This window comes from Calidris pugnax, unplaced genomic scaffold, assembly GCF_001431845.1.
Source record: "Calidris pugnax isolate Ruff unplaced genomic scaffold, ASM143184v1 scaffold103, whole genome shotgun sequence".
In the NCBI taxonomy this organism is placed as follows: domain Eukaryota; kingdom Metazoa; phylum Chordata; class Aves; order Charadriiformes; family Scolopacidae; genus Calidris; species Calidris pugnax.
In genome coordinates, this window is record NW_015090990.1 from 13,881,014 (window position 1) to 13,907,808 (window position 26,795).

Here is a 26,795-nt window from a genome sequence, read left to right on the forward strand (position 1 = left end):
GTCTAATCTTTATGGAATTAGGTAGCGCTTGCCTGTTAGTTGTACCTTCGGAACATTCTTGACCCAGTCATTTTTGCTACTGAGAAGTAAAAGGAGGAGGGAAGCTGGTTAATTTAGCATTTCATGTAAGAACAAAGTGGTGTGTAACAGCTTCATCTGTTATGGACCTTGCTGCTGTATGGTTGAAAATCCTTTATTTCCTTCTCCACGTGTCCAGTTCCTAGTTGATCTGTTAATTTCCACCACCACCTTTGTTTGTTTGTTTGTTTTTTCTTTCTCCTGTAAGGAATTTCTGCCTCAAAGTGGCTCAGCTTACATCTTCAAATACTTCTAATGCTTTGGATATTTATAACTACTACAGCTGTCTCAGCGTCTTTCTAGCACTGGGGCCTGCAAGAGTAGCTAATGGCTCTATTTTGGAGGGCAGTGACCAAATGTACTGTCACGTATTTTCTCTGTCTTCTGAGTGAGGAAAAAGAAACTCTTAGGCCTCTTTAACTGACATGAATCTATAGTTCATCTACAGTTCATCTATAGATGAACTGTAACTGCTGGTGGGTTGACAGAGAGCGTGGAGAGAACTGGTTAGGGTTGATACGGCAAGTGGCACTGGTGGGAACTGGTGCCATTGCTGCAGTGCACTGGCCTTGGAAGTGTGGGAAGACAGTGGTGGTCTGGGGTCTGACTGGCCTTAATGACAGTGCAAGTCTGCCAGTCTTCTGGCAAAATTCTTCCCCAACCTCTGCTCAATGGTTGATCCATGCAGGAAACAGGATGGCACTGCAGCAAAAAAAAGTGCTATGATTTTCTCTGAAATATGTGAAATACTTTCAATGATTGAGGGAGAGGATTTTTTTTTCTTCCAAAAGTATGTAATGGTTTTCTGAGTGGAATTAAGGGTATACTTCTGTAATTTACTACTATTTTTTCTTACTTGAGCTTTGTCTAAAGCTCGGGTTACGTTATAAGATTTGACAGGATTTTAGCATACCTGATCTGCATTGTCTTACAAGCACTTGTGTTCTGTTTTGTAGTTCAGAGTCTGCTGTTACTCAATCACGTGTTTGAAACTCCCATCTGCTTCTGATTAGCAGTCCTGTGTCAGCTGCAAATACATTAATCACTTTATCAAAGGCCCAAACATTTGTAAATAAAATAATCTTAGATAGTTTCTAGATGCAAGACTGAAGTGGTGGCTGCTGTTATTGTAGATTTATCATATTTTGTTCAAGATTTTCAGTGCTGAGTTTGTTACAAACTGAGTTGCGTGAATTAACAAAAACCCGGGCTGGCTGTAATCTGTAGTGGTATTGAATGGTGTGCATTTAAGGTATTTTCAGTTTTAGTTGGCAAAAACTTAATTTCTTAAAGGTTTCATCCCCCCCCCCCCCCCCCCCCTCCTTATTTCTGTGTGAAAAATAGGTGGCAATTTGAAGGAGTAGCTTTATAGTTCTGAATGCGCACTTCAAGTTGGATTTTAAGAGATGATGAGTGTGGTCCCTCAACCCCCTCAGAGTTACTGTCAGATACCAAACAAAAAGCCAGACTCAATGCTGATTACTTACTTGTTGGGTGCCTGTAGCTGTGTAGCAGTTTGCTTATTAGCATAACAATGCTATTCTGAATGTTGTAGCTAATATTTGACACAGAACTTGGGACACTGTTGTGGTTTTACTTAGAGCTGTTGTGTTAACTTAAGTAGGGGTGAGTCTTTTTGTGTTTCTACATTGTTGAAGCAAGCTAGTCTAACGGGCATGATGAGCTAAAGGATATTCTTAGATTATAATTGAAGATCAATTTACACTCGCGTTCTTGGGAGTTATATAGTTATCTTGGATTCAGAGCCTGACATACGGTGCACTCTAGTTTCAGTTGAGGCTTTAAAGGGAGTTGTTTTGTAGTTGTTGCAAGTGCATTGGGTGACCTCTTTGTTTAAATGCATGTCTCCAACTATCTTTGCCTGTTCTGGTTTTGCATACTTATTCTTCACTGAAATATTCTAAAATGTCAGATGTTGGAGGGTAATGTAAAGGTGGGCTATGTGATCCCTCTACTGATGTATTCTTTACATCATATTTTACTCTGATAATATTCAGAGAGTGGTTCTCATTCACATTCAGATTCGGTGTAAAATCAAAACACTCTTATTTTTGAAGGGTTCCAGTGCTGCAAATCAAATCAAAGTTTGAGTGTAATCTACAATGTTCTGGGTCATTTTGGATTTATGTATCTGTGCTCTGACTGTCGGACTGTTGGGAATTCCACGGTAGGGATATCTCTGTGGTTTTTTTCTGTTTTCCTCTTCAGACCTAATGTGGGAGATGGGTATTTTTTTACCCCTACATACTCAACTGTGGTGATAAACCAAATTATTCTCCTTTCTGCTCTCTAGTGATAGTGGAGTTCACTAGGGGAGATGAATAATTATCTTCGCTGCCTTGTGAAAAATGCAAACACTTTCTGTTTATTAGTACATAGTCCTATTAATTTCTCAAAACATAATCATTTAAAGATGACTAAAGAACAAGAAATACTCTAATCCCTGTTTGCAAACACTGTCTCTGGGGACAGAAGAAATTGACTGTCCTTCCCTCTGCTGTGGTCTACCATATGCAGGTGTTGAGTGATGCGTGTGGAGGAAACCTGTGCTCACTTTGCCATGCTTTGTGACCTGTCTGAAGAATTTTCAGTGTGTTTGTGTTCTATTGCTTGTCTTCCAGTAGCTCAGAGTGGGAACATTATCTTAAAATGTGAACTGGGACATTTTTAAAAAATGAAACTGAGATGATGGTGACATGTATATCACCTGTATCTCAGGTTGCTTGTAGCAAGCATTTTCACCTTGAGAGACCACCCGAGGTGGAGGCTCTCTGATGTCCAAGCTGGTCTTGCTGTAGGGAGGTGGCTGTTAGCACTTGTAAAACTTTGGTTTTCCATTTACTCAAAAGAACAGAATGTGTTAATTGTACATGAAAATGAATCAGAAAAAGGAGGAGGAGAAGAAGGATGGGAAAGGGATGAGTTTCATTGGTGTATGGTGCTGTGAAGACAGCAAGTGAATCAGTCCTTGCTGGTGTGTTTTGACTTAGTAGTATCTAGTCCTATTAGTTTCTCAGAGCATAGTAATTTGAAGATAACCAAAGATCAAGAAATCTTTTAGGCTCTTTGGTATTTACTAGTGATTTTTTTGACCATTTAGTATATTAAATATAAAGCTCATAGTGAGCTGTGCTTACGTTGTGTTAGTCTCATTCCAAAGACTAAAATGAAACTGTGCTTTCTGGTTGTTGGCTGTGTCTGCCTTCACTCAGTTGTCCCCTTGACTTCAAAGAAAAACAGGGGAAGATTTTTCTGCCCTTTGCCAGATGGGTAACAGTTTTTCTGTCACAAGTCTGTGGTACTCCACAGGCCTTATGCATGAACTGTTTGGTTGTCTTTGTTTGTTTTGCTCTTTCCACTCTGATCCTTAAGAGCCAGCAAGGCAAACAGTGTGAGCAGACTTCACAAGAACTGCAGATGTGCTGAGATAAAACCAACCTTAGTGACAAAGATAAATCTGTTTCTGTACTGACCTGATCTGATTAGAGTCCTTGTTTTGACATCAGGTTTTTAGCACATTCAAAGACGGAAACTTTTAAAATCAGCTACTTAGTGACCTTATGTAATTTTTTTTTTTTTTCCCCTTGGACTTGTTTCCTAGTTGTAATTGCCTGTAATTTGCCTATATCGCATCACATCCAATGATGACTTCGGATAAAAAAACATTGGGAAAAGGATAACAGGCAACCAGTCTTGAAATCTACAGTGAATGAATCTAAACAAAATTTTAGTGTGCGTGTATAAAATACATAAAATAAGACTTTGAAATTTCTTTTTAAAAATTTCATTGTTTACATGGGATAGCTTTCTCTGCTATAGTTATAAAAGCAGATCTTCTAAACAGTAGGGCAAATTGTGTTGTTTTGAAAAAAGTATTTGGTTCAGCTTATACTCAAATGTTTAATTTATTCCTGTTAGGAGGAGTAAAATTTCATTTATGTTGTCTTACTGTGTGAAGAAAACTTCTTAATGTCTCTGAAAAATCAAAATATGTGCTTTGGCCAGAAACAAAGCATCATGAATATATTATTTACTCCCTGTGACTTCCAGTTTAATTTACAGTATTGAAATCAGGACACATAAGCTGACATAAACTAGGCATGAGCAGATTAAGTGTGTCCTTCTGCACTAATATTTTGATCTTTTGAGAAGTTAAGGTTTTTTTTTTGTGGTTTACGTATTTTTAATCTTCATGCAAAGATGATCCTTAGTGCTCATTTGCAGGTAATGCTTTGCTTTTTTAAAAGAAATGTACTGATTTAAGGATTTTTCATTTACTATATTTCCTGTATGTTCCTTATGCAGATACTTAGAAATTTTTGTTTGTTTTGAGAGTCTGAAGTCAACTTGGAGATAGTTCACTGTGACTGTTGAATGTTAATTAATAAGGGGGGGGGCTTACTAAGGAGAAATTTTAGATAGGAGTTAGCTGATAGTATTTATAAAATGATAACATGCTCAATAGTTATGTTGTAATCTGGTAGTCCTTTAATTTTGTTGAGGTAATTGGTCTAAGATTGCTTCAGTTATTGTTAGGTGGAAACTCATTTTAAGAGTTCCTCACACAGCAGGCGGTGGTGTCCTGTTTTAGCCTGATGAAATGTTTAGGATCTTGTGATTACTTCAGCTGTGTGCTTAAATGTGTTGCAGTCATATGATACAGCCTATAATTTAAAACGCATTTACTCAAGTAGTTTGTTTAATCGGACCTCTTTTTGCAGAAAGGGAAATGTGAGAGAGCAGCTCTTGCTGAGTTAGGAGTGTTACAGCTCTGAGGTGGGGCTCTTCATTGGCAAATGCTTTCCTAGTGGGAAGCTGACAGATGCAAACTCTGCTGAGAATCGTGTCACTGCCAATATTGTGGGGTTGTTTTGGGTTGTTTTTTTTTTTTTTTTTAAATTTCTTGTTTGCTTCACTTTACAGCTTATGGTAAAGAACAGTTTCAGGGCTACAGGCCTGTAACTGTATCAGCTGAAATGAAAAAGCCCATGCTAGTTGCGAATACTATGGAAAGGGAGGCAAAGTTACGTTTTGGTGCAGAAGTTGAAAGCTTGTTAGTCAGCCCTGCTAAATTTACTGTTAAAAGTGAAGAACTTTGTCTTGGTTGTACTCAGAGATTTGATTGCTTGGGAGAAATTCTTTTTATTCTCCATCACCTCCCAGTCAAGATAGAATTCCGCTTTTAAGATCCTTTTTCATGTGACTTTATTTTTATAGTACTTTGTTTTATCTGGAAGGTAGATTAGGAAGCACCTTTTACAGTCACCTTTCTAGGACTATTTCTACTGTATTTCTGGTCTTCTGTGTTTTCCATAGTTTTATTGCTGGATGCTTAAAAGCAGTTTCTTTGAGTAGACTATCTTCTGTCCTTTGCCCTCAACTTTAATTTCTGTCTTTGAGCTCAATCAGTATAGATCTTTTTCTTAAATATTACTGCCTTGAGAGAATGTGTGTCACTTCAGCTGGTGGAAGGCTATAAAGAAGTTTTATCTTCTGTCTAGTATATTAAAGCATTTTAACTTCTAATGCAAGCAGATTCCGAGTTTTGGTGAACAACAATACTATGAAATACATGAGGAATCTTTACTATCTTGCGGTGATGTAATGTGTTTCTATTCCTTGTATTATCTTGAAGGTTTCCACTCCTCTTGAACTTCCAGCTAGAAATGATTTAAAATGTCTTGTTTAATTTTACACTGTCTGTATAGCTGTACAGTTCAACTGCATAATTAATTCCAAGTTAGGATTTATTTTCAACAGTGATACCTGGAAATGTGGGCTTGTAATTTATCCTGTATTGTAATGCAAACTAAACCCTGGAAGCTTCCTGAGCAGTGAAACCTAAATGTTGCCTTTTCTTTATTTTTGGAAGTTTGTGAAATGAAGACCTAATTTATACTCAGCTGGCCTTCATATAGGGAGGCTTATTTGGATCCGGTCAGTGCTAAGTTCTGTTACATTCAGTAAAGGTCTGGAACAGACAGCTCTTGTGCAGAAAGCTGTTTTTTTACAGAAACTTCTTGTGTTTGCTTTTATTCCATAAAAATCTTATCTCTGCAACATACAATATTGTTACAGAAATTACACAGTTCTACTACTTCAGATGTCTTCACATGTATGAACATAGTTCTTTGCCTGCTAGGGTGATGGGGTGTGATACATTTTTATTAGGGTTTCTCTTAGGTTGTGTAAGGATGTTCAAGTGCTTGTACCTTGTGTTGTTGCTGAGATCTAATAATTCAGCTTTAGATGATTCTTGAGAAGTCTCTCTGCAGTGACCGAGGAATACTTAACAACCAGCAGTGAGAATATGTAGTGTGCAAACATTTGCTTCATGATCAGCTGTTGATTTTTTTGGGAGCTCAGTGTTTATGTTCCCATAAAACCAGAGCCCCACCTCTGCTACAGCTGTTGATGGCAGCCCAGTTGCTGGCAGCTGAAATGCAGTCTGATTAGAAGTACCACTTCAGGCTTGTTTGGAGGTGGCTATGGTAAACAGAGAAAAAACGCTAGATGCTCTTCTAATTTGGTCATAAATGTTGACAAGTATTTAGAGATGAAGTTTGAGACTATGACCAATCTCATCCATCTGTTCTTCTCCAGCTCCCTTTTTGTAGTCAGCTCTGCAAGCTGTGGTTCGAGAGTAACTAATATTTGGTGCCATTGGCTGTGGCTAATGATATATCATGTAGCCTTAGAATGCTTATAGAAATCACTAAATACTTCTTATATATTGGGAGGTAATAGATCACATTGCAATATGCAATCTAAGAATAATTACATGGCAGAATATAGCTTTCTTACTGACCTTAACTTAAAATATTCCCTTCATTAGGAAATATGTTGAGATTGTTTTCTCTCATTTAGACAATGTAAAATAAGATTTTAAAACCCACAATGTAGCCAGAGTCCAATCCTTCCCCCTAACTTTGATTTCGCATTTATTCTGTTGCAGTGGATATGGAACAGGCAAATGTGACTTCCATTTTTTAAAAAATGCATCCTTTTTCATGCTATATTTCATTGAAGTCTATTTGCTCTAGTGAAGCAATAATGTGGAGGTGCTTCTAAAATATCAGCCTGAGAAGCAGTTGTGGGGAGGAGTCTTCGTAAGTCATTCCTACTTCTGAATTTTTCAGTGCATCCTATCTTCACCATATTTAAATTGGAAATTCTAGAATAGAGTTTGCAATTAATTTTATGCATTCTGCACGGCAGAACAAATAACAGCAGCAAACAATAAAATGCAACATTTATAAAACATGTTGCTTTGGTTTTCAGAAAAGTAGGCTGACACTTTCCTATTTGAGTTTGGAAGAAAAGGAATCAAGATGGTGTGCCAAGTTTTTGATGAATTAAAAATGTGTGTCTATAGATGTATATAAATAATAATAAATGGGAGTGTCTTATTTATAGACTGGTCTTCCACTTGAATGTGTGTTTGAAAATGCGTAGAAGAATTCTTGAACCTATTTTAGCCTATTTGAATGCTGAAGGTGTTGCAGTAGGTGGCAACAGTTAAGTTAGGATTCTGTGACAACATGAATGTCAAAACCACTTTTTTTAATTTATGGCACTTCTCTGCCTACATCCACTTGTGCATTCATGTGACCTGGCTTTAATTTAACATTTGGTAAATATTTGCATAGTAATTCCTAAAGTGTTCTCCCACACATAAAGGAAATGATGATAAACAGCTTTTAAGTGGCTTGATGTTAAACACAAACATGACTTGCAGCCCTAAGGTAAAATGCATGTTAGAGTAACTGTTCAATATTCATTTGGGAAGTGCTGGTATGTATTATACCAGGTAACTTTCACACTTCTTTACATATGTAGCTGTTTCTGTTTTATACTTCAGCTAAGCTCCTTCATAAGGGTGTTATGCTGTGCTGGAAGAGAACTTCTCTCCACTTGTGCTGTTAGGATTTTTTGGAACCGTTTTGAAAAAAATCTGTAGATATGTTTTCTCCTAAATGACCTTGCTAGTAGGAGAGCATTTAGGAGCACAGATAGAAGACAGTAACTATACTTGAAAGCTTCCCAGAGCTTCCAGGCTGCCATTAGTGTTTTAATTTTACAAGAGACTCATTCTTTTGGTTTTCATACTTAATTCTTTCTTTTTGAGCATGTGAACTTCCAGTGATATAGCAGTTAAGAAGATATTGGGAGGAATGATTCTAGACACTGTCACTCATTATAAGAGGACTTCAATCTCACAAACTAGAAGACTAAACCTTTCTGTTAAAAAAAAAAAAAAGAGGAAAAAAAAAAAGGTGGTTATAGCATTTTGCAATACAATTCTTATACTTTATGTCCTTAATTAATCCCTTCCCTTAGCAAAAATGGGATAAGTGTAATCTTACCATGTATTGTTTATGAACTTAAAAATCCAGAATTTTCTACTTTAAACAGGTAAGAAGTGTTATTTCATTGAAGCAAACATATGCAAGCTGGGATCAACCCTTCACACGTGTAACATTGCAACAGCCTACCATTTCTTCAGTTACTGGTGTTACTGGGTTCTGACTTCCCTTTGTGACATTTCAGAAAAGACTGTAGAAACAGAAAAGCTGTCTGTTTTGCAAGTACTCCAGTGATATATTTTATAAGTTACCCTGTTACTTTGGAAATGCAGTCTCCTGCCTAGTGGCTCTAGAATATATGGAAACCAGAAGTGTTCTTGATGCTCTTGGTGATTGTTGTTAAGTTTCTTATGTTTTAGTAAGATAAAGTAAGAACATCCCTTTCTAAGGAAATTTTCAATTTTTCCGATGGTTATTCTGTCTTGAATGTACTATAGTTTTGGAGTTTTTTTCAGACCTGTTCCACTCCTTTTGAGCTCTAAATAACGTGGAAAACCTGAGTTTGTGTATGTCCATGCATATACATCCTTTTTTCTCCTGTTACTATCCTATCCCCTACTTGTCACGTAGATGAGGGACTTAAGATCATCAGTTCTTACATCCGCTGGTAGTTAATGGCTTGTTCTATATGGTGAGTTCGCTAAAATATTGGTGCTTTATTTATTGAAGCTGACTGGACTCCTGGTGGGAGTAAAGAAGCACAGAAGAAATTGCTATATAGATTTTAGTTTTTTTAATATAGACACTTTGTATCCTGTGTTTGGAGTTCATCCAAAGAACAGAAAGTGTTCTCTGACATTGAATGGGTGAGTGATTTTGCTGGTCAGATGAACTGTTGTTACTTCTGTGACTCTGCACAGGGAATTTCCTCCACCTAGACTATCTAGCAGTAGTTACTATTTGCTTCATCAAACAAGTCTTTAAAAAGCCTCTCTCTCTCTGTGCTTAGTGGTTGGTTATTTTTTTTTTTCAAACTTTCAGGGATGAAGTTCTGGTTAATGGAAGCCAGTTTCACATTTGTATTTCTGAGGCAGCAAGTGTTCAATCTTGTTGTAGTCTCTGGCGGTTACTGTAACCAGGGAGTCCTTGGGATCAAAAGGTCATAGTGTGTGTGGGAGCGGTGCCTAAACTGTGAAGAAGTATTTTTCTGCTAAGGAAATTATGTGAATCCTGTTCTGTTTCAGTTCTTGTATTTCAGTGTGAATTGTCATTTCTTTCTTTTAAATAATCTAATGTGTGCTGCACTTGCTCCAAAAGATTGGTGAGGAACGGCATTGTTGGTTTTCTCAGACTGATTTTGAGACTGCTTTATCTTGATATGGCCAATAACAAAGCCATTACATTACTGTATTTGTTGTAGCCCGAAGTAAAAAGGTTAAGAATTCGTTAAGCTTAATGTGGTTTACCCTAAACTGTGTGTTTTGAGCTTGCTTCTTGCCAACTTGCTGCATTCTTCTGGGACAGTGGAGCTTTTACACTCCTTTGTTTCTTTTTCAATGACACATCTGGGTTGGTGCAGCTACTGAATCACAAATAGAAATGAACATTGAGAGCAAAATAGTCCAACTAGCTGTTTATTTTTTTTTCCATGTCAACTGTATTCTGTCCACTGGACACTTAAACAACATAATACCTGTAACAGGTTTTAATCTTCAGACAAAGATGTTAGCTGCAGAAGTTTATCTAATTAAGACGAGTGGTTTTCAAGTATGCTGTTTTAGAGTTACTAACTATGGAAACCTTCTGTAATTGCATTAGTTTAAAGGTTCAGGAGGAATATCTGTAGCTACTGATGCATTCCAGTTTGAGAGAATCATATTTTGTAAGTTTATTGCTAGGGTCAAGTGACGATCTTTCACAAGGTTTCTGCATTAGGTAAATAGTTTGATGTAAGTTAACATGCTTGCTTGTTGCTGGCTATGTTTCCTCACTGCTTTTTCATCTTAGAATTTTGTGCTTATGGTAAAAATACTTAAATCATGAGCTTTAGAATAGAGCTTTGAGCTGTAATAGTTCTCTACATTTCATCACTTTGCAGAGACAAAAGCATGTTAACTGATTTTCTTAAATTTTGTAATTTTGAACACCTAATACCTAGAATGAGCAAACACATTTGCTATTTCACAAATGGGTGGTTTCAGTGTGAAATGAAATAACTGTAGTTAGAGGTAAATTGCAGATCAGATTGATGTGTTACAAATAAAGATACTTTTATGCTTTATTGGATGGTCATCATTCAGCCATACTGTGCCTTAGATATACTTAAACTTCAGACAAGTGCAAGGGGTGAAAAGGCTGTGTGTTAACCTAAGGCAGCTAAGCTTTGCTCACTGCTTGCCCAGTGGGCTGGGGAGGGGAATCCTAAGCGTACAAGATAGAAAACTCATGGGCTGAGATAAAGACAGTTTAAGGTTTAAATTTAATAGGTAAAACAAAATCTGTGTGCGCAGCTCTGCTCCTCCTCCTCCTTCCTCTTCCCCCAGCTTTTATTGCTGAGCACAGTGTTACGGGTAGGGAATATCCCTTTGGTCAGTTGGGGGGCAGCCCACCCGGCTGTGTCCTGTCCCAGCTTCTTGTGCATCCCCAGCCTACTCACTACGGGGGCAGTGTGAGAAACAGGGAAACCTTTGATGCTGTGTAAGCACTATTCAGTGACAGCAAAACATCCCTGTGTTATCAACACTGTTATGGTCACAAATCCAAAACACAGCACCGTGCAAGCTACTAGAAAACTAGCGCTATCCCAGTCCAAACAAGTATGTGTCAGTGGAAGAACTGAAACTGAACTATGGATGTTAGATGGCTCAGAATTGGAAAAATGTTTTGTTTAAAGTTCACCACCAAAGTTGGTAGTGGCATAATGGACTGACCTGTTGGTAATGCTGGGGTTGTTGTAGTGTGAGGTTTTTTTTTGGTTTGTTTGTTTTTTTGACTGCTGCCTATTGACGATGCAGTAAAATAGAAGTCTAATCCAATTGATCCTCATCTATCCCTGTGATGATATTGTCCTGAATTATCTGCTGTCTGTGTCGCCTGATGGCCAAAGTTATAAAAAGCCTGCAAATAAATTTGGAGTGGAATATCCCTACTTCTTGGGGACTTCATTACATGGGGAATATCTACACTAAGGATAAGGATCTTGCTAGTTTGTATAGTGGGTCTGTTGTGCTTCACTTTGCGTCTGAGGACTGTGATCTATTTATATTTGACAAGAAAGAAGGGATTGGAGATACAGACGTAATATAAATAGAATCATTGGTATTGCATATTGCACATCAGCAGAGCTCTTCTTTCTTGGTCCCCTTCTGAAACCTTTCTCAAAGCTACGTGTGTGCACGCCAGTTTGTTGACCTTTAATTTTAGCTTATTTTGGCCAGTCTCCATAATATTTCCTGGGGGACTCAAGTATGCTTTGTGATCTTAACCAGGCATGTTTCCTTTCTTCAGTGTGCTGTAGAAGATGTGCCAATTCCACACTTATCAATGTTGATACCATAGAGTATACTCAAACATGTTGCTGTGACATGATGGGCTGCCGTGTGTTTGTTAAATCACGCTAGCTGCCCCTAATGGGATGAATGTTCAAATGTTAACTAAGGCAGTTCAAACATGACTACCACTTAGCCTATCCCCCTTGGAAGTTACGTGTACATAGGTAGCTGTTACAGTTTGGGGACAGTGTTACAGGTATGTGTCTGCTCCCTGATATGTATTTCATGTCAGGGAGAATTTGTGTTGGGCAGTGTACCATAAGCCTTTTGGCTTCAGGGTCAGTGGAGTCATGGCTAAGCTCCCAGTTCCTGAAGTGAAGTGGTTAATAATATATGAAGAAAATATTAGTTTTGAAAAACTAATATGATCCCTGTCAATATGGTACACAACTTTGAGAGCATTTACTTATGAAAACAAACTGTGATTCATTTATTCTATTAATTTGTTGTGGGGTTTTTTTGTGATAATAGCCTGACCTATGTCCTCAGAGAAAGAAATGATGGGTATTTTTTATACATATATTTATATATGTATACACCTCCAAAATGTCAAGTGGTGCATATCCATACATATGTTTACGTGTATGTGCTGATAGTAATCCAAATATTCCAACTTTAAACTATTGTAAAAAATACATTTTTTTCTTTTAATTATTTTAATTTTAATTTCTCCTTATTTTCTATCAACTGTTTAACTTAAATAAAGAATTCAAGTGTATGATAAGGCAATGGGAATGTACACTTTAAATATCTTTTGCCTAGTGTTCTATAGGTAAAGTCTTGTTCTGTGTGTGTAGCTTTCTTTCTGTCTCTGTTTCAATGTTAGGGAGTGACTTCAAACTTCTACCTCGTGATTAAAGAGGGAAATGGGTGGGAAGCAGATGGGGTACAGAGCTGCTTTGTCCGGTGGCACAAAAACCATGCAGGGTTAGGTTAAGAAATCTTGTGTCTGTCTTACAGGATCCAACTTCCTGGGTAAATATTCACCACCTGGAATATACAGATGGAGGAATCTTGGATCCAGATGATGTGCTGGCAGATGTTGTGGAAGACAAAGACAAGGTAGAGCATTGAAAATACTACTTTTGCTTTTTGCTGTGTCTTTTCAAATAAGTAAAGCTACTTTCTCATTTCTTGGACATCTGGCAGGTGAAGTGGGTGTTAAATATTCTTAAAGTAAACACATCTGCCCATAGGTGCTGTAATGCTCTGTTTCTAGAGCAGAACTGAAGATGGCGTGGGCAAGCATGACCAAAGCAATGAAGATCATCAGAGAACCCTAACAGTTGATTTAGGGCTTAACCTTTTTGAGCAGTTCTGTGTTTCTTTTTATTGCTGTATGAAAATAGAGTGGTGAAAGAAGATGAGTTTTGCAAGACATCTTTTTTTACGCCACTTAGAATATCTTTTGTAATCTCTTACTTTGCTTAAAATTAAGTTTTGGAAAATCATTCAAATGTCATGGTTGAAAATGTGCGTCAAAATAAACAGACAAATCCTGTGATGACAAGAACAGCTGCTTCAGCGGTGTTAAATTTCAGGAGGAGTTTCTGTGATTTGCTATGGAAAGTCTAAGCAGGGTAATTAATAATTTCAAAAGCGGTGAGTCTCTAACCTTCAATGCAAATAAAATAGTGTCCTTCTTGGGTAGAGAAATAGTGGCAAAGACAACCCTTTTGATGTTTTTGGTTTTTTTTTTTTAATTATCAGGAAAATTTAGGTTTGGGAAACTTATTGGTGACTTATTTCAGCATAGAGTAGGAGTTGTATAATTTAAAATACTTGTTTGTTTTTCTCTTTCTTTTTTCCTCATAAAATCAGAGGAAAAAATATAGCTAGTGACTTGAAACTGAAGATCTAAACATGGGGTATGCCTGTACTCTCAGACAAATAGATGTGTATATTTACTGTGCCATACACTTGGTGACTTCAACAGTAATTTTGGGTATTGCAAACAGAAATGGTAGTTTTGTATGCTGTTGATTGTTCAGTGACTTAATACAAAGTGCAATGTTTTGCTTATGATTAATGGGAAGCTGTTTCTCAGTTCCTTAGAAAATTGTCTAAGGTGTACTTTGGTCCTATTGTATGGTGGTTTGTGTGGGAATTCTCGAAACAATGGAGTTCTGTTTGGTGTATGTTCTTTTTATCAAACTTGTATTTCTTGCTTGTCCATGTTTGCTAAAAGTGTACTTAAAAAAACCCTAAGACTTTTTTCCAGTAGTGTTTGGAGCCTAAAGAATGGGTCCAGCCATGAAAATGATCAGAGGGCTGGAGCACCTCTCCTATGAAGACAGGCTGAGAGAGTTGGGATTTTTCAGCTTGGAGAACAGAAGGCTCCAGGGAGACCCTCCAGTGCCTAAAGGGGGCCTACAGGAGAGATGGGGAGGGACTCTTTATCAGTGAGTGTAGTGATAGGATGAGGGTCAATGGTTTTAAACTGGAAGCAGGTAGATTTAGATTAGATTTTAGGAAGAAATTCTTTAGTGTGAGGGTGGTGAGACACTGGAACAGGTTGCCTAGAGAAGTTGTGGCTGCCTCATCGCTGGAAGTGTTCAAGGCCAGGCTGGACAGGGCTTTGAGCAACCTGGTCTATGGGAGGTGTCCCTGCCCAGGGCAGGGAGGTTGGAACTCAATCTTTAAGGTTCCTTCCAACTCTAACCATTCTATGATTCTGAGGATTGACAAGAGCTATATATAAAACATAGGACCATAAGCATAAGGTGTCATAAAATGAGATAACGCAGCAAAGGGAAATGCATTACTGGTCTCATTAGTTAATAAAAAAACCATGTCCACCTGGGGTTTCCTCTATTTGAAGTGCTGATACAGGAACAGCTAGACAAATAGAAGCAGTAGTTTGCAGAATATTTGTTATATCGTCCAATTCTTAACATGTTGCTGAAGCCTCTGATGTACTTTATTGATGGGTGTCACTGTCAGAGTATGTTGGTGATGAATTTTCTAGTTCACACACAGCTGTAGGTTTAGGCATGTTCTAACAGTGCTAGGAGGGGGTCTGTAGTTCTGAGGCTACCTTGAGGAAAAACTCTAGGAAACCAGGATCTTACTCCCTGAAGTGGTTTGGGATGGCTTGGGATACAGCAAATCTTGATTTCTCTTCCTGTGATCTGAGTTATATGTGATGCATCGCTGCCATCTTCTCTTCTTCAGAAGGCCCTAGTGAAACAGTGATAAGTAAGACTTGCTGAACAACTACATCTGCAGTGACAAATCAGTTTTTTTGATTAAACTAGGCGAGAATCATGTGATCATCTAAGGGGACTGCTGGTTGAGAAGTCAATAATTCTTTCATTTGAGAGTGGAGTTGGGCCATAGCCCCTTCATGCTCTGTGTAAGGAGCTTAGTTGTAAGGATTAGTTAGTCAATACTACCTACTTACAATGTTTGGTATGATCTGATAACAAAGAACCAACCCCGTAAAAGGCTTACATGTATTTTTAATAGTTTTACTGTGGCCTGTTAGCCTTTGAGCCTTCACCAGTGTTATTCCACTCTGAGAATATAGGCTGGGGGATCTTTTATGCAAAAAGGGGAAGAGATATTTAGCTTTAACAGACCTGATATCTAATTTGGTGTTTGAAGGCCCTAAATAGATGAAAGAATTTTTGGTGCATTTATCTGTGTACTGTTTCTCTTTGACTATAATTATCTGTATGTGTGACAAATGAATAGGCTGCAGCTTTGCTCTCATGTCCTTGTCATCCTTCCTATGCATCTGAGACAGTAATGCAGGCTCTCATGAAATCAGTCAATCTATAAAAAAAAAATAATAAGTGTAACACTTAACCTCAGGGCCTTTCACCAAAGGTGTGTTTGGCATTGCTGACCATCAAGCTCCTCTTTAGTGGCAGAGGAAATGAGCTGATGCATTTTTTAAGGGTTAATCTGTTCTAGATCATAATTTGATAGCAGTAAATTAGCACAGTTTCTTCAAAGGAAAATGTGCTTGCTAATCTATTGAAGTTCTTTCACTGTAGCAACAAAACAGTGAATCAGAGAGAGCTATCAGATGTAATTTATTTGGAATTTCAAAAGCTTTTGACAGTCCTTAACAATAGACTGTTAAGGAAGCACAGCTACTGCTGAGGTAAACAGCAAAGTGCTGCTGTAGGTCAGTAAACGATTGAGAGGGAACAAAAAGATGGAATATAATGCTCGGTTTCCAACATTGTGAAATGGTGGCACTGGGTTACATAATGGGCATTACTGGGATCAGCAATGTTTTTGAGCTCTGCTTATGTTAACTTCATGCTTTCCCCTTGAACTCAAAACTAATCAAAACTCAGTAAATAGGCAGTACAATGTGTGAAATTAATTGCTGTCAACTGCACAGTTATGCATGTTGGAAAGGGTGGCTTGTTCTACTTGCATATAAAACAGATCTAAATTAGTATAATATGTGCTTGGTAACATGTGTCATGTGAAAATGCTTTGGAAATTCTTTATGGTGGGAACCCCCCTTCCTGCTGCCACCTCAGCAATAATCTGTGGCCTGAATTACATGTCAAAGCTAGCTTTAAGATCAGTTTTCACTGAGTTATCTAGCAAGTGGTTCATGTCCTGATTACTCTGAATGATAGATCTAATTAATTCAAAACCCCAAATTTTGTCATTTGAATAAAACCACGATATTTAAATTGTCTGCTTTTAGTATGTTGAAGCTATAAATGAGACCTTTTTGTATGCTGTTCTTAACAGATCTCTCACTAGAAATTACTTTCTTCCTTGGGGAGGAAAATGCCCTAAGAAAACTTCTATGCTGTGCAAAAAATGAGTACAAACCGTTTCTGTTTGCATCATTGCTTGCATTGAGCCTGTGCTTGGCACGTCTTAAATGCATTAATTTAACTTACCCATCTCATTACCCTCTGACTTTTGTATGGAGTCATGTTTTCAAATACTCGTAAACACCTGGGGAGCCTAAAAAGTTGTAATGAAGCCCTGTGTTGGTAAGTTAAAACTTGCTTAGCTTATAGGAAGAAAGTTTAAACTGTTAATAACTTCTTAGATTAGAACAATTCTGCTCTCTGGGTACATGGGTACATATGATAGGTCTACAGGGAAATTACAGTTTCTATCTAACCTAATATATGTCCATATTTCGATAGGATCAAATACAAACAAAACATGCTTACTGGAATGCTTTTATCAGTAGAGCTCTTCTGAACTAGGGGATGATGGTCTTCTACCAGGGTGGTGGCTCTTTGTGTGTGTCCATTTTTGGTAAGATTATGCTTGAAAGTGTAGTATCTGCAGTTTGGCCAACAAAGCTGTTGAATATTTATGTAAAGACACTATTTCCTTATCAGTGCTGCTGGCAAAAGATCTAGGCTTGTCTTCCTAGAAGGTGATGTATGTTTAACTTATTCAGAGACTTGTTTGTTAGCAGTGTAACTGCTTTAAGTATACTGTGGGGGTGTTTTCTGGTTTACTTGTGGGTTGTTTGGTTTAGGCGTTGTTGGTTTTTTTGTTTTGTTGTGTTTTTTTTTTTTTTAAGGAGTGGAAGGAAAAATGGTATGTGACTGTGACGGGCATTGCGCTGATACTGAAATAGCAGTGTGCCCATATGGTCTTAGAAATAGTTTTTGCTTGGATATCTCCTATGCTGAACATGTGTGCCTTTTTTTTAACAGCAACAGAAGCTTTTGAGGGACACAGAGCAACATCAATAAAATGCTGAAGCAGTGACATTTTCAAGATTTGTAGGGACTGTAATTGTCATTTAAGTGTTTCTAATGATGATATTAAGTAAGTGGTATCAATTAAGTGTAGTTCAGATACTTATTTTGGCTAAGCTTTTATTGAAATATTTAATAGCAAAATCAATGATTTCTTCCTTCTCAGTTCACTAGCAGAAATGCAATACTGAGAAAACATTCTCCTGGAAGGTCTCCAAATGCTAGAGAGATCATCTGCTGGGTGTTCAAAATGGTTATTGGGCCTGTCCGCCTGATAAGAAGCTGAAGATCTGGCTGCAGTTGTTTCTGTAGAGGATTCTAACTCTTTTAAAGCTTACTTCAGTCAGAGTTGTTGGGAGGTATTTTTAGTTCCAGTGACAGTATTGTGAGAGTGAGGCTGGTTTGGAGCAGTTGTTTCAGCAAAACGACAAAAACATTTGGATTCAGAGGTGGATATAAACTTCAAGATTGATGTAATTGTACAAAGGAAATGTCTCTCCAAGTACCTGACAGGCATGTTTTCTGTAAGTGTATTCCGAACTTCTCCGTTGTTCCCAGGCAGGTTTAGTCCCTGGGAGTGCAGGCTGGCTGGATATAGCACTTACACAGAAGTGATTTTCTGACCTGGGTTTGCCTCTGTGAAGGGTTATCACTCTGGTTGTAAAAGTGATGACACGCTCTACTGTGCAATGTTTATTTAAATAAAGTTATAGTGAAGTAATTCTACCTTTAAAGAGTTTCTGTTCCCTCCAACCATCAAATTCCTTGTGAAATGGAGAAAGAAATCAGAACGGAAGTAACTTTTAGGTAAGTAGAGAAGATGTGGGGGAAGAGTAGCTGAGGTGATAAGGAAAATTATTTATACAAGCAGGCTGAAAAATAAGAAAATGATGTTGAAATAAGGAGGCAAGTGGTCAGGAACTATCTCAGTAGTTTAAAGAATAAACAGAGAGCTGTGGAATTCTGAGGGAAGTTCTCATAATGGGGAGTTAGAGCATTGCTGCTTTAAAAACTTCCCCTGTGAAATAGCGGCAGAGGCCTTAATGTGGCTTTGTTTAAATTACTTTCCAGTGGGTCAGCACAGCCTGAGTCATGCTTTACAGATCTTTACCATGCTTTTTTTGCCGTATGGCTTGATTCTAAGATATATGTTCCATGCAAGTAATGCATACTTTAGTTAGATAAATGTGGGTCAAACTCTGGACTTCTGTGTAATTGAGCTTTCTAGTATTTTCTCTAGGGTTTTGTAACTTTCTGATAACTGGAATGAGAATGGGGTTTTTCTTCAATTTGTTGTATAACAGTATATTACTCTTGTTTAGGAAAAAAAAAGGCAAGATATATAAGACTTAGTTACAGCTGAGAATTTTTACTTATTGAAGTACATGCTGATATGGTTTTTTATGGAGGCTGCTCTACAAGTTGTTGCATATTAGTCAGCTTCTCCCTGAAGAAGTTTAAAAAGAAAAATCCTCTCAATATAAAGAATAAGTATGTGAGAGATGTCTGGTAGCAAAGAAAGCAATTTAATGATGTTAGTTTCTTATAGTGTGAGGGTAACATTTTAAGAGTACAATGGACATAGAATAGTCTAAATTGGTGTATTATAACTCAAATGCTCTGTGTCTCTCAAAATCTGCACCAAAGTTGGCATGCATCAAATAAAAATAATTATAGCTGGGATTTTTTTGTAAGGTGGTGAATTTTGCTCTGTACTAGGGTTTTATTGATATATAATGTTTTGTGACAGTTGATTAATACCATGACCAAGTTATTGTTTTAATGTGTGTGCTTTCATTGTTTGTTAAACTGGTTGCAGCAAATACACGCTTCAAACTTTTGATACTTAGTGCTTGTGGCAGAGCCTTGGTTATAATTCTGTAAGTTTGAATGCCTTGTTTGAAAGAGGCAGCCAATTCTTATGTTTAGTTCCTTGGTCCTAATGAGGTAAAATAAGGATTAGTAGATCAAAAGCTTGGTATGTTCAAGCTGGGAAAAATTAAGTGGCAGAAATTTGTCAAAACTGGTATGCAAGGGCTGTTGTTCTTTGATTTGGCTTTAATGCCTTTTTCTAAGTATAATTTTCAGGCTGTGGTTGATATCTCTGCCAGAATATGTGTAGATATTTGTCTCTGTGATTCTGCCTTACTGCTTCTGGTTTTGCATTCATATTTTGTGGTTACAGTAATGAGATCGTACAGATGAGCGGAAATCTTAAAATTTGATTAACAAAAAGGATAACTAAATTAATTCATCTTTCAAATCCTAAGTTGTTAAAAATTAAAATAGATTTAACTTTTATTCTGAATAGCATGATTACAACCTCCATGATACAGGGTTCTTATCTGTTAGATTCGGAGTATTTTGTTTCTGCTTTGTATAAATGATTTGTAATAGGCTTCAGTTGTAATTTCACATAATCAAAGTTCTTGGGATATGAACTGTTACTGCTAACAGTCTTGGTTTACTTAAATATTCTTAGCCTGTTCTGGGTGATGAAGATAGGAAGAATAAACACTTCTGTGAATAAAACCTCCATGTAACTTCTGTTCTATCAAGGGATAAGTATTCTTTAGGTGTCTAATAATTAGCTATGCATCACGTGTCTACAAGGAAGGGAAGTATTAGAAATGGCATATTTTAAAAATTAACTTTATCCTTTTCAGGACCTTAAAATATGGAGATGCGAGACACAAGAAAAATCAATCAAACAGTGTCTGTCATTTTGCATTGACTGTGATGATGGCTTTCCCCCACATCTTAAGTCACAGGCTTTTTAGTTTGTTCAAAAAGATGGTGCTGATGCTTGATAAAAACCTCTGAGTTTACCAAGGCTTTACCTGTAGTTTAAAAACAAACAAAGGCACTGGGGACATGAGGGGCTGTCTCCTGGAAAAGCTGTAGACCTTGATTTGCTGGTCTTCTGATGAACTAAGATGGAAATTTTTTTTTTGCTATTGATGAAATAGTATGAAAGCCAGTCAAGCTGCAGCCTATTTTTAAAAAATATGTTTTCACACTTTTCAGGAAGAAAAGGTTTTATGCCATTTTGAGCCAATGCTTGTTTAGGAAACAGATGTCTGATTTCACTCTTGTGTAGTAGGGTATGCTGTGAGCCACCATATATATCTAAAAGGATATTTTGATAGGAGTTAGTCTGTTTATTTTTGAAGTGGGATTTGAACTGTGAGTACCAGAGGGAAGGCGGAAAAAAAAAATCACCATCATTAGTACTTACTAAGCAACACTTTATTTTGGTAATGCAGTTTCTTTTAGAATACAGATTATGAAGCTTTGCATTTTTATGAAATTTGTTTTAATTTCTTGCTGCAGAGGTGCCATGCATTATTCAAGATTATAAAATGATTTGGATTTCAGGAGCATTTGGATTTGCTGATGAGGGTTTCAAGCTGTGTAATTATGAAACTGTATGCACATAGGTTGGAAGTTCAGAACTCATTAGCGTAATCATTAAAATAACCATTTTAAAAGTGTGGTATTACATTCCGGGGTGTGCAATTACACTATCATGTGCTTCTGGTTACTGGAAACATTCTTGTAATAAACTTCAGGTCTAGCAGTGTGCTTCAAGATAAGTTCATGGCTTTAAGAACAGACACCTGGTCAAATGTTGCTTAGCTTATTAAAGAAAATTCAGTTTTATAGATTTAGAGCCGTAACATAGTGCCTGTATGCATAAATTAACCTCCTATTTCTCCTAGAAAAATGATAAGCTTTTACGTATTTAGTACTGTGTAATGTAATTTTTCTTAAAATAGATATTGTCTTGGAACAAACTACAATGGTTACTTATTTCAGCTCTACCTACTATGAAAGTGAAAATGGGGTTATAAAGGTTCTTACCGCATGAACTCCAAACTTTTAGTTTTTCCAGTGTAATGTTTATATTTGAACATTCTGAACTGTGAATTCTGAACTTTCTCCAAACATCTGAAACCACCAGAGTTTTACTGTTTGTGATAAGTATTCCATTGCTTTTCTCAGATTTAAAAAAAAAAAAACCAACCCCAAAAAAACCTTAACCGTGACAGTGGATCTGTGACACTAATAAGATTCCTGGTAGTTCTGGAATAAGATTACCTATTTAAATGCTAACAGCGGGATTTTGGAATTAAAATCCTTTTTATGTAAGATACATGCAAATCTGAAATTTGTGCTTTTCTAATTTGATTTTCTATTAATCCCTCTACTCTCTGATTTGTATTTTGGCATTTTAAATATGAGTTTTAAAAACACATCAGGCAGAAGGTTTGGGACCTGGGTCACTTGTGTTTTGGAAAGTATTCAGCTGTACATCCATAACACTTTCTCTTGACCTGAAAATGTGTTTTGTCATCTGAGCACTAAGTAGTGCAGCTAATTGGTGATCTGACAACTGAAGCTGTTTGAGTTTGTGTTCCTTAAACAATGAGAGGGATGGAAGGAGGGAGGTCATTCCAAGTGCATCTGGTCGCAAATGGTGGGTTGAATGGACACTTAAATGTCCTGATGAAAAGGAGCTTAATATCTCTTTGTGTAAGCAAAACCTGATGGATGATGCTTATTCCTTTTTAGTGGCTTTCCTTGATGTAACAAGTACTTGGAATTCTGTATACACGTGTTGGTGCTTAAATGCATATAAGCACACACGTGTTCCTGTTTACCAAGGGAGTGCTAGGCATTGTGAAAGTAATGTAACCTTGCTGTGGAAATATAATTTGGTGGGTTGTCTTGCTATAAAGCTCTTAAATGCTTTGGTTTATAATATGCCTTGGATTATTATTTCCCTTATTTTGATTGCAAACGGGTTGAAGAGGGGGCTTTTTGTTCTGTTTTCAAGTGAGGGCTCCAAAAACTAGTTCGTTACGAGTAATTAGAACTACCTACTGTGTTATACCTTTTTGTGTCAGGCAGCGGTGAAGGAGGTGAGGTTTTGTGTTGGTATTTCATTTCTTTTCAGAAGTGACTGTGTTCTGGCCCAAGGATTGCAGTTGGCCCTGGTACCGTTTTGGGAAGCTGTTCCAGTGTAGTGAGCTTGCGCTGCTTCTCATAGGTACACAGCTCCTGTGTAATGGTCTGTTCAAATTCTCATAGCTCTTCCCTCCAGAAAGTTGAAGCTTGTTTGAAGTTTTGGAATACTGGTAGAAATCTCACTTATATGTCAGCGGTTGCAAACAATTGGAGATTTGTGTTTTGGAACTCTCCCTTTGCAATGGAGATACTGTAATATGTACTGTAATGGAGATACTGCGCAGGTTTGCAGGTTTGAGACATCAACTCTTCTTTTATTTAAGGCACAGTTGACGTGTTTGAGGAAAATACCATGTAAATAGCTAGTAAAAATGCACACTTAAACCAATTATGTGCCAGCTTCCTTGTATATGCAATATTGAGCCTAACAGAAAACTTGCCTTAGTTTGATTTCAAAAGGTTGGAAAGGGGCACTGGCCCCATGCTTCAGCTGGGGAGGCAGCTTTGTAGAAGTAGGCATATACTAAAAGTGCCAAGTAAGTGTGAGTTAGTGCCTGCTTTGTGGGCTGATGTGTGTGAAAGGCTGTAGGGACAGAGACAGCTCTGTCCTTTGATATACCTTTCATCCAGTAAATAGCTTTAGAGAATATGTATGAATAAGAGCACATGCCTTTGTCTTTTTGGGAGTTCAGAAGTATCTTCTGCAAAGAACTAGAAGTCTTACTGTGTTCATAACCTGCTTCTCTTCAGTATTAATGCTTTCCTGGTGTTCATTCTGTTATCATTCTGCAAAGATGGCATTAATATAAAGTTGCAGTAATCTGAAGACTCAAGTCTTCAGGGATTTTATTTTTCTTCTCTTTCTTCAAAGACAGATGGAACAATAGTTCAACTTAAGTAAAAAAAAAAAAGAATAAAATCTTATATTCACAATTGTGTGTTTGAGGTTTCAGGTACAATGCTGCTTCTATGTAGTTACAGTTCAGCTAATTAGCCAACACAAATGAAAAAAAAAAAATATCTTTAAATACATGTGTGCATTGAGGAAAATGTTACAAGAAATGACATTGTTGTAAGAAATGATATCCAGGAACAAGCAGTCTAGCTGAAAAAATAAAATAATGTTAAAATATTCTGAACTTTATAGCATGAGAATGTATTGTTGTGCTGCTGCCTTCTACAAGCCCTTGACTGAATCCATTCAATGCTGGCTTCACATGCACCAGTTCTTTCATTGCTTTTTTTTTTTTTCCAGTTATTATTCTGATGATGCTGTTAGAGGTTTTTTCTCACTGTTGTAGTGCTACTAGTCTGATTTCTTGCTGTATTACCCCAAACTTTATTCAGACAATTAATTGCATCCTTGTCTTTAACTATTCCTTTCCTGCTAGGAGATAAGCCAGCTAATCCAGAAGTCAAAATTGAGGAAGAATAGTTGACAGTAAGGAGGGGAAGATGAGTGACAAAGGTATTGATTATTGGCTCGGCTTGCTTCATGGTCATTTTGCAACAGTAGTTACTATGGATGCTTGAGAGGCAGAAATATGAAAACCTCTTTTTAAAAACATGATAACTTTTGGGAGGGGGAACGTGTGCCCCAAAGTTTATAAAGATTATCTTAACTTTGCGTTGGTGTGGCAAATCTTACTAATGACAAAAGGATGCCAGATATTTCCTTAAGTTCACTTTTGCTGTTGAATAGGGGCTAATGCTTCTTATTTTATTATCCATCCATTATTTTATATCCACCTGAGTGTCTTCATTTTTTTCTATTGGGGTTTAGCTCATTCCTGCACTCTTACTTTTTAGTGGGAGAACTGCCTATTCATATCACTGAAAGTTGGCTATTTAAAAGAAGTCAACAATATTTCCTTTGGGCTTGAAGGTTTTGCAGCTTTCAGAATTTCACCATCTTATCTGAAAATAAGAGAGATTCTGCAAATCACTCAGATTTGAGAATCAACATGGGATGCCTGAATCTGAGGGATCACTGAAATTTACCTGTTGTTAAAACTGTTTTGGACAAGTTTGAAAGAAGTGACGTGAAGAGCAAAGGAGATATAAACAAATTATTTTAGAGGGCACTTGCCGTTGCTGGTGCCAAAGGCAGGGGCTGCAGTGGAGAAGGAAGCATCCTGTCTTGGAAACAGCTGGTCCAGTAGTTGACAACCTGAGTTGTCACAGTGAGGACACAGCTATCTGGGTATCAGAAGTCTGAGTTTGTGGAGGCTGTGTGCTATGAGTGCAGCTGTAAACTTCACTGCTCTCTGCTGTTACTTTAGGTCAGGCTCTGTTGCCAGAGAGCAGCTGCAGCAGAGAAATGCCGACTTCTGAGAGGTTCTCATGTACCACTCCATCTTTGGGAGCTAATGCTGAAACTGGAGAAAAAAAAATTCAAGGCTTGTAGGGTGCCTCTAGGTTGTTTGGTTCAAGGCTCCTCAGTCAATGTTACCTTGGCTTCCTGAGCCAGAAGAAACTGTAGGAACAAAATGTCTGGTAAAGAAATGCTTGATAACTGTATTTGAATCTTCGGGAATAAAAAAATACCCTTTGTTTCCCATATGTTTAAAATACATTTATTTTGTGTTAGAAAAATGACAAGGAATGTCAGCTGCAAACAACAGATGGCAAAGGGTGATTCTAAAAAATAACTTTTTCAAGTTACTGAAGTTGATGTATGTACATTTCAGCTGGGTTGGAGGCTTCGCTTGTGGGTGCTTTTTCTGTTGCGTTTTGAAAATTGAATTGAAGACAAGAAGTAATCGAAACTTAAGATAAAAATCCATGAAGAGCTAGTCAATTAAGTATGCAGATGCGCATTTATGTGGCTTCCTGTCATAAAAATAGTGCATGGCTGTATACCACTGTTTTGCAAAGTTGTATTTTTTTCATGTGGTATATGATTTCTCATTAATTAGAAGTGGCTTGTTTTAAATCTATGGGTTTTTTTGTGACTGTTCTCTTTTTAACAAAACAACTTCATGTCTTCCTTGTTCTTCCCAATAAAATAGCTCTTTGATGAACTCAGGTTCTACTCTTACATGATTATTCAGCAGGCTACAGTAATTATAGTAATTAGTGTGGGGTTTTTTATTAAAAAAGGTACACTTTTTCCAGGGAATTTTTAACTTTTAAGGTATAATTCTCAAGAGGATAATAAAATACACTATGGTAGATCTTGCAATCAAGTTAATGCAATCAAGTTGCTAATCATTTTCTTGGAAGAACTTCCATTAGAGAAGATGAAGACTTGATCTTCTTTCGCTGAAGAAATGTCATCATTTCCTGTTGATTGAGGTCCTAAGCTTAAACTGCCAGGTTTAGCTTGACCCAGGTCGTATTAGTGGCACTTTCAAGTTATGATTGCTTGCTTTCCTGGGACTACACAGAGATTACTGACTGATATGAAATCAAAGAACTGAATTTCGGAGTACTGAGATGTGCCTGATCTTAATGTTTTACATGTTTAAAATCTGAGGAGTCTTTCATATGGTGCTAATGCATTTTATATTAACACTTCTGAAAAGTTTTTCTTAGATGGCATGTTTCTTCTTACATCGTTTTATGTTCAGCCTTTAAGGAAGGTTTTTCCAAACTTTCATTTATATCTAATATCTACCCCATAGCAATCAAAGATGTAAGGAAAAAACCTGTATGATCAAGAAGTTTCTATAGCTCAAACTAGAATAATGATAATGAGATGAACAAACAATACAGCAACAGGAGCTAAGTGTCCTGTACCTTTGCAGTGCTGAAGCCAAGCTGCTGAAGGTAGGTATGAAATGTATTATGCGAGGAGCTTTGATTACCATGTATGTTTTAGTTTCAAGTTTATCAGATCTATATGAAGCTTCAACTACCCACTGGCCTTGTTTATAGTCCTCGTAACAGTAGTTCTTATTTCTGTCCCCTCTCCCTGTGAACTGCTTGTACTAACTGATGAATAAAGGGGTGAAGAACTTTTAATTTCTCCTTTTAGATGACAGCTTCTATTTTTTTATTCTGTATAGTAGCAGCATCCACTTACTGACAATTTGAGTAATACTTTCACAGCTAGAATTCTGTTGAGTCTCATGTATAAACACAAAGTGGAAAAGTTCTAAGAAATCAAATATGAAGTGCACTTCAGCAAAAGCTTTTTTTCTTCCCATCTCCTCTTCTTCCCC

The 26,795-nt window shown here is 37.2% G+C and overlaps 1 protein-coding gene across 1 annotated transcript in view; it reads left to right on the forward strand.

Annotated features, from left to right (window-relative positions):
- Nucleotides 1–11,501: 11,501 nt before the first annotated feature.
- Nucleotides 11,502–26,795, forward strand: part of PARD3B (par-3 family cell polarity regulator beta) — a 399,588-nt gene continuing 384,294 nt past the window's right edge. The window contains exons 1-2 of the mRNA XM_014954145.1: nucleotides 11,502–11,702; nucleotides 12,917–13,018. Of these exons, the coding sequence (XP_014809631.1) occupies nucleotides 11,502–11,702; nucleotides 12,917–13,018 (303 nt within the window). The remainder of the gene's footprint in view (nucleotides 11,703–12,916; nucleotides 13,019–26,795) is intronic.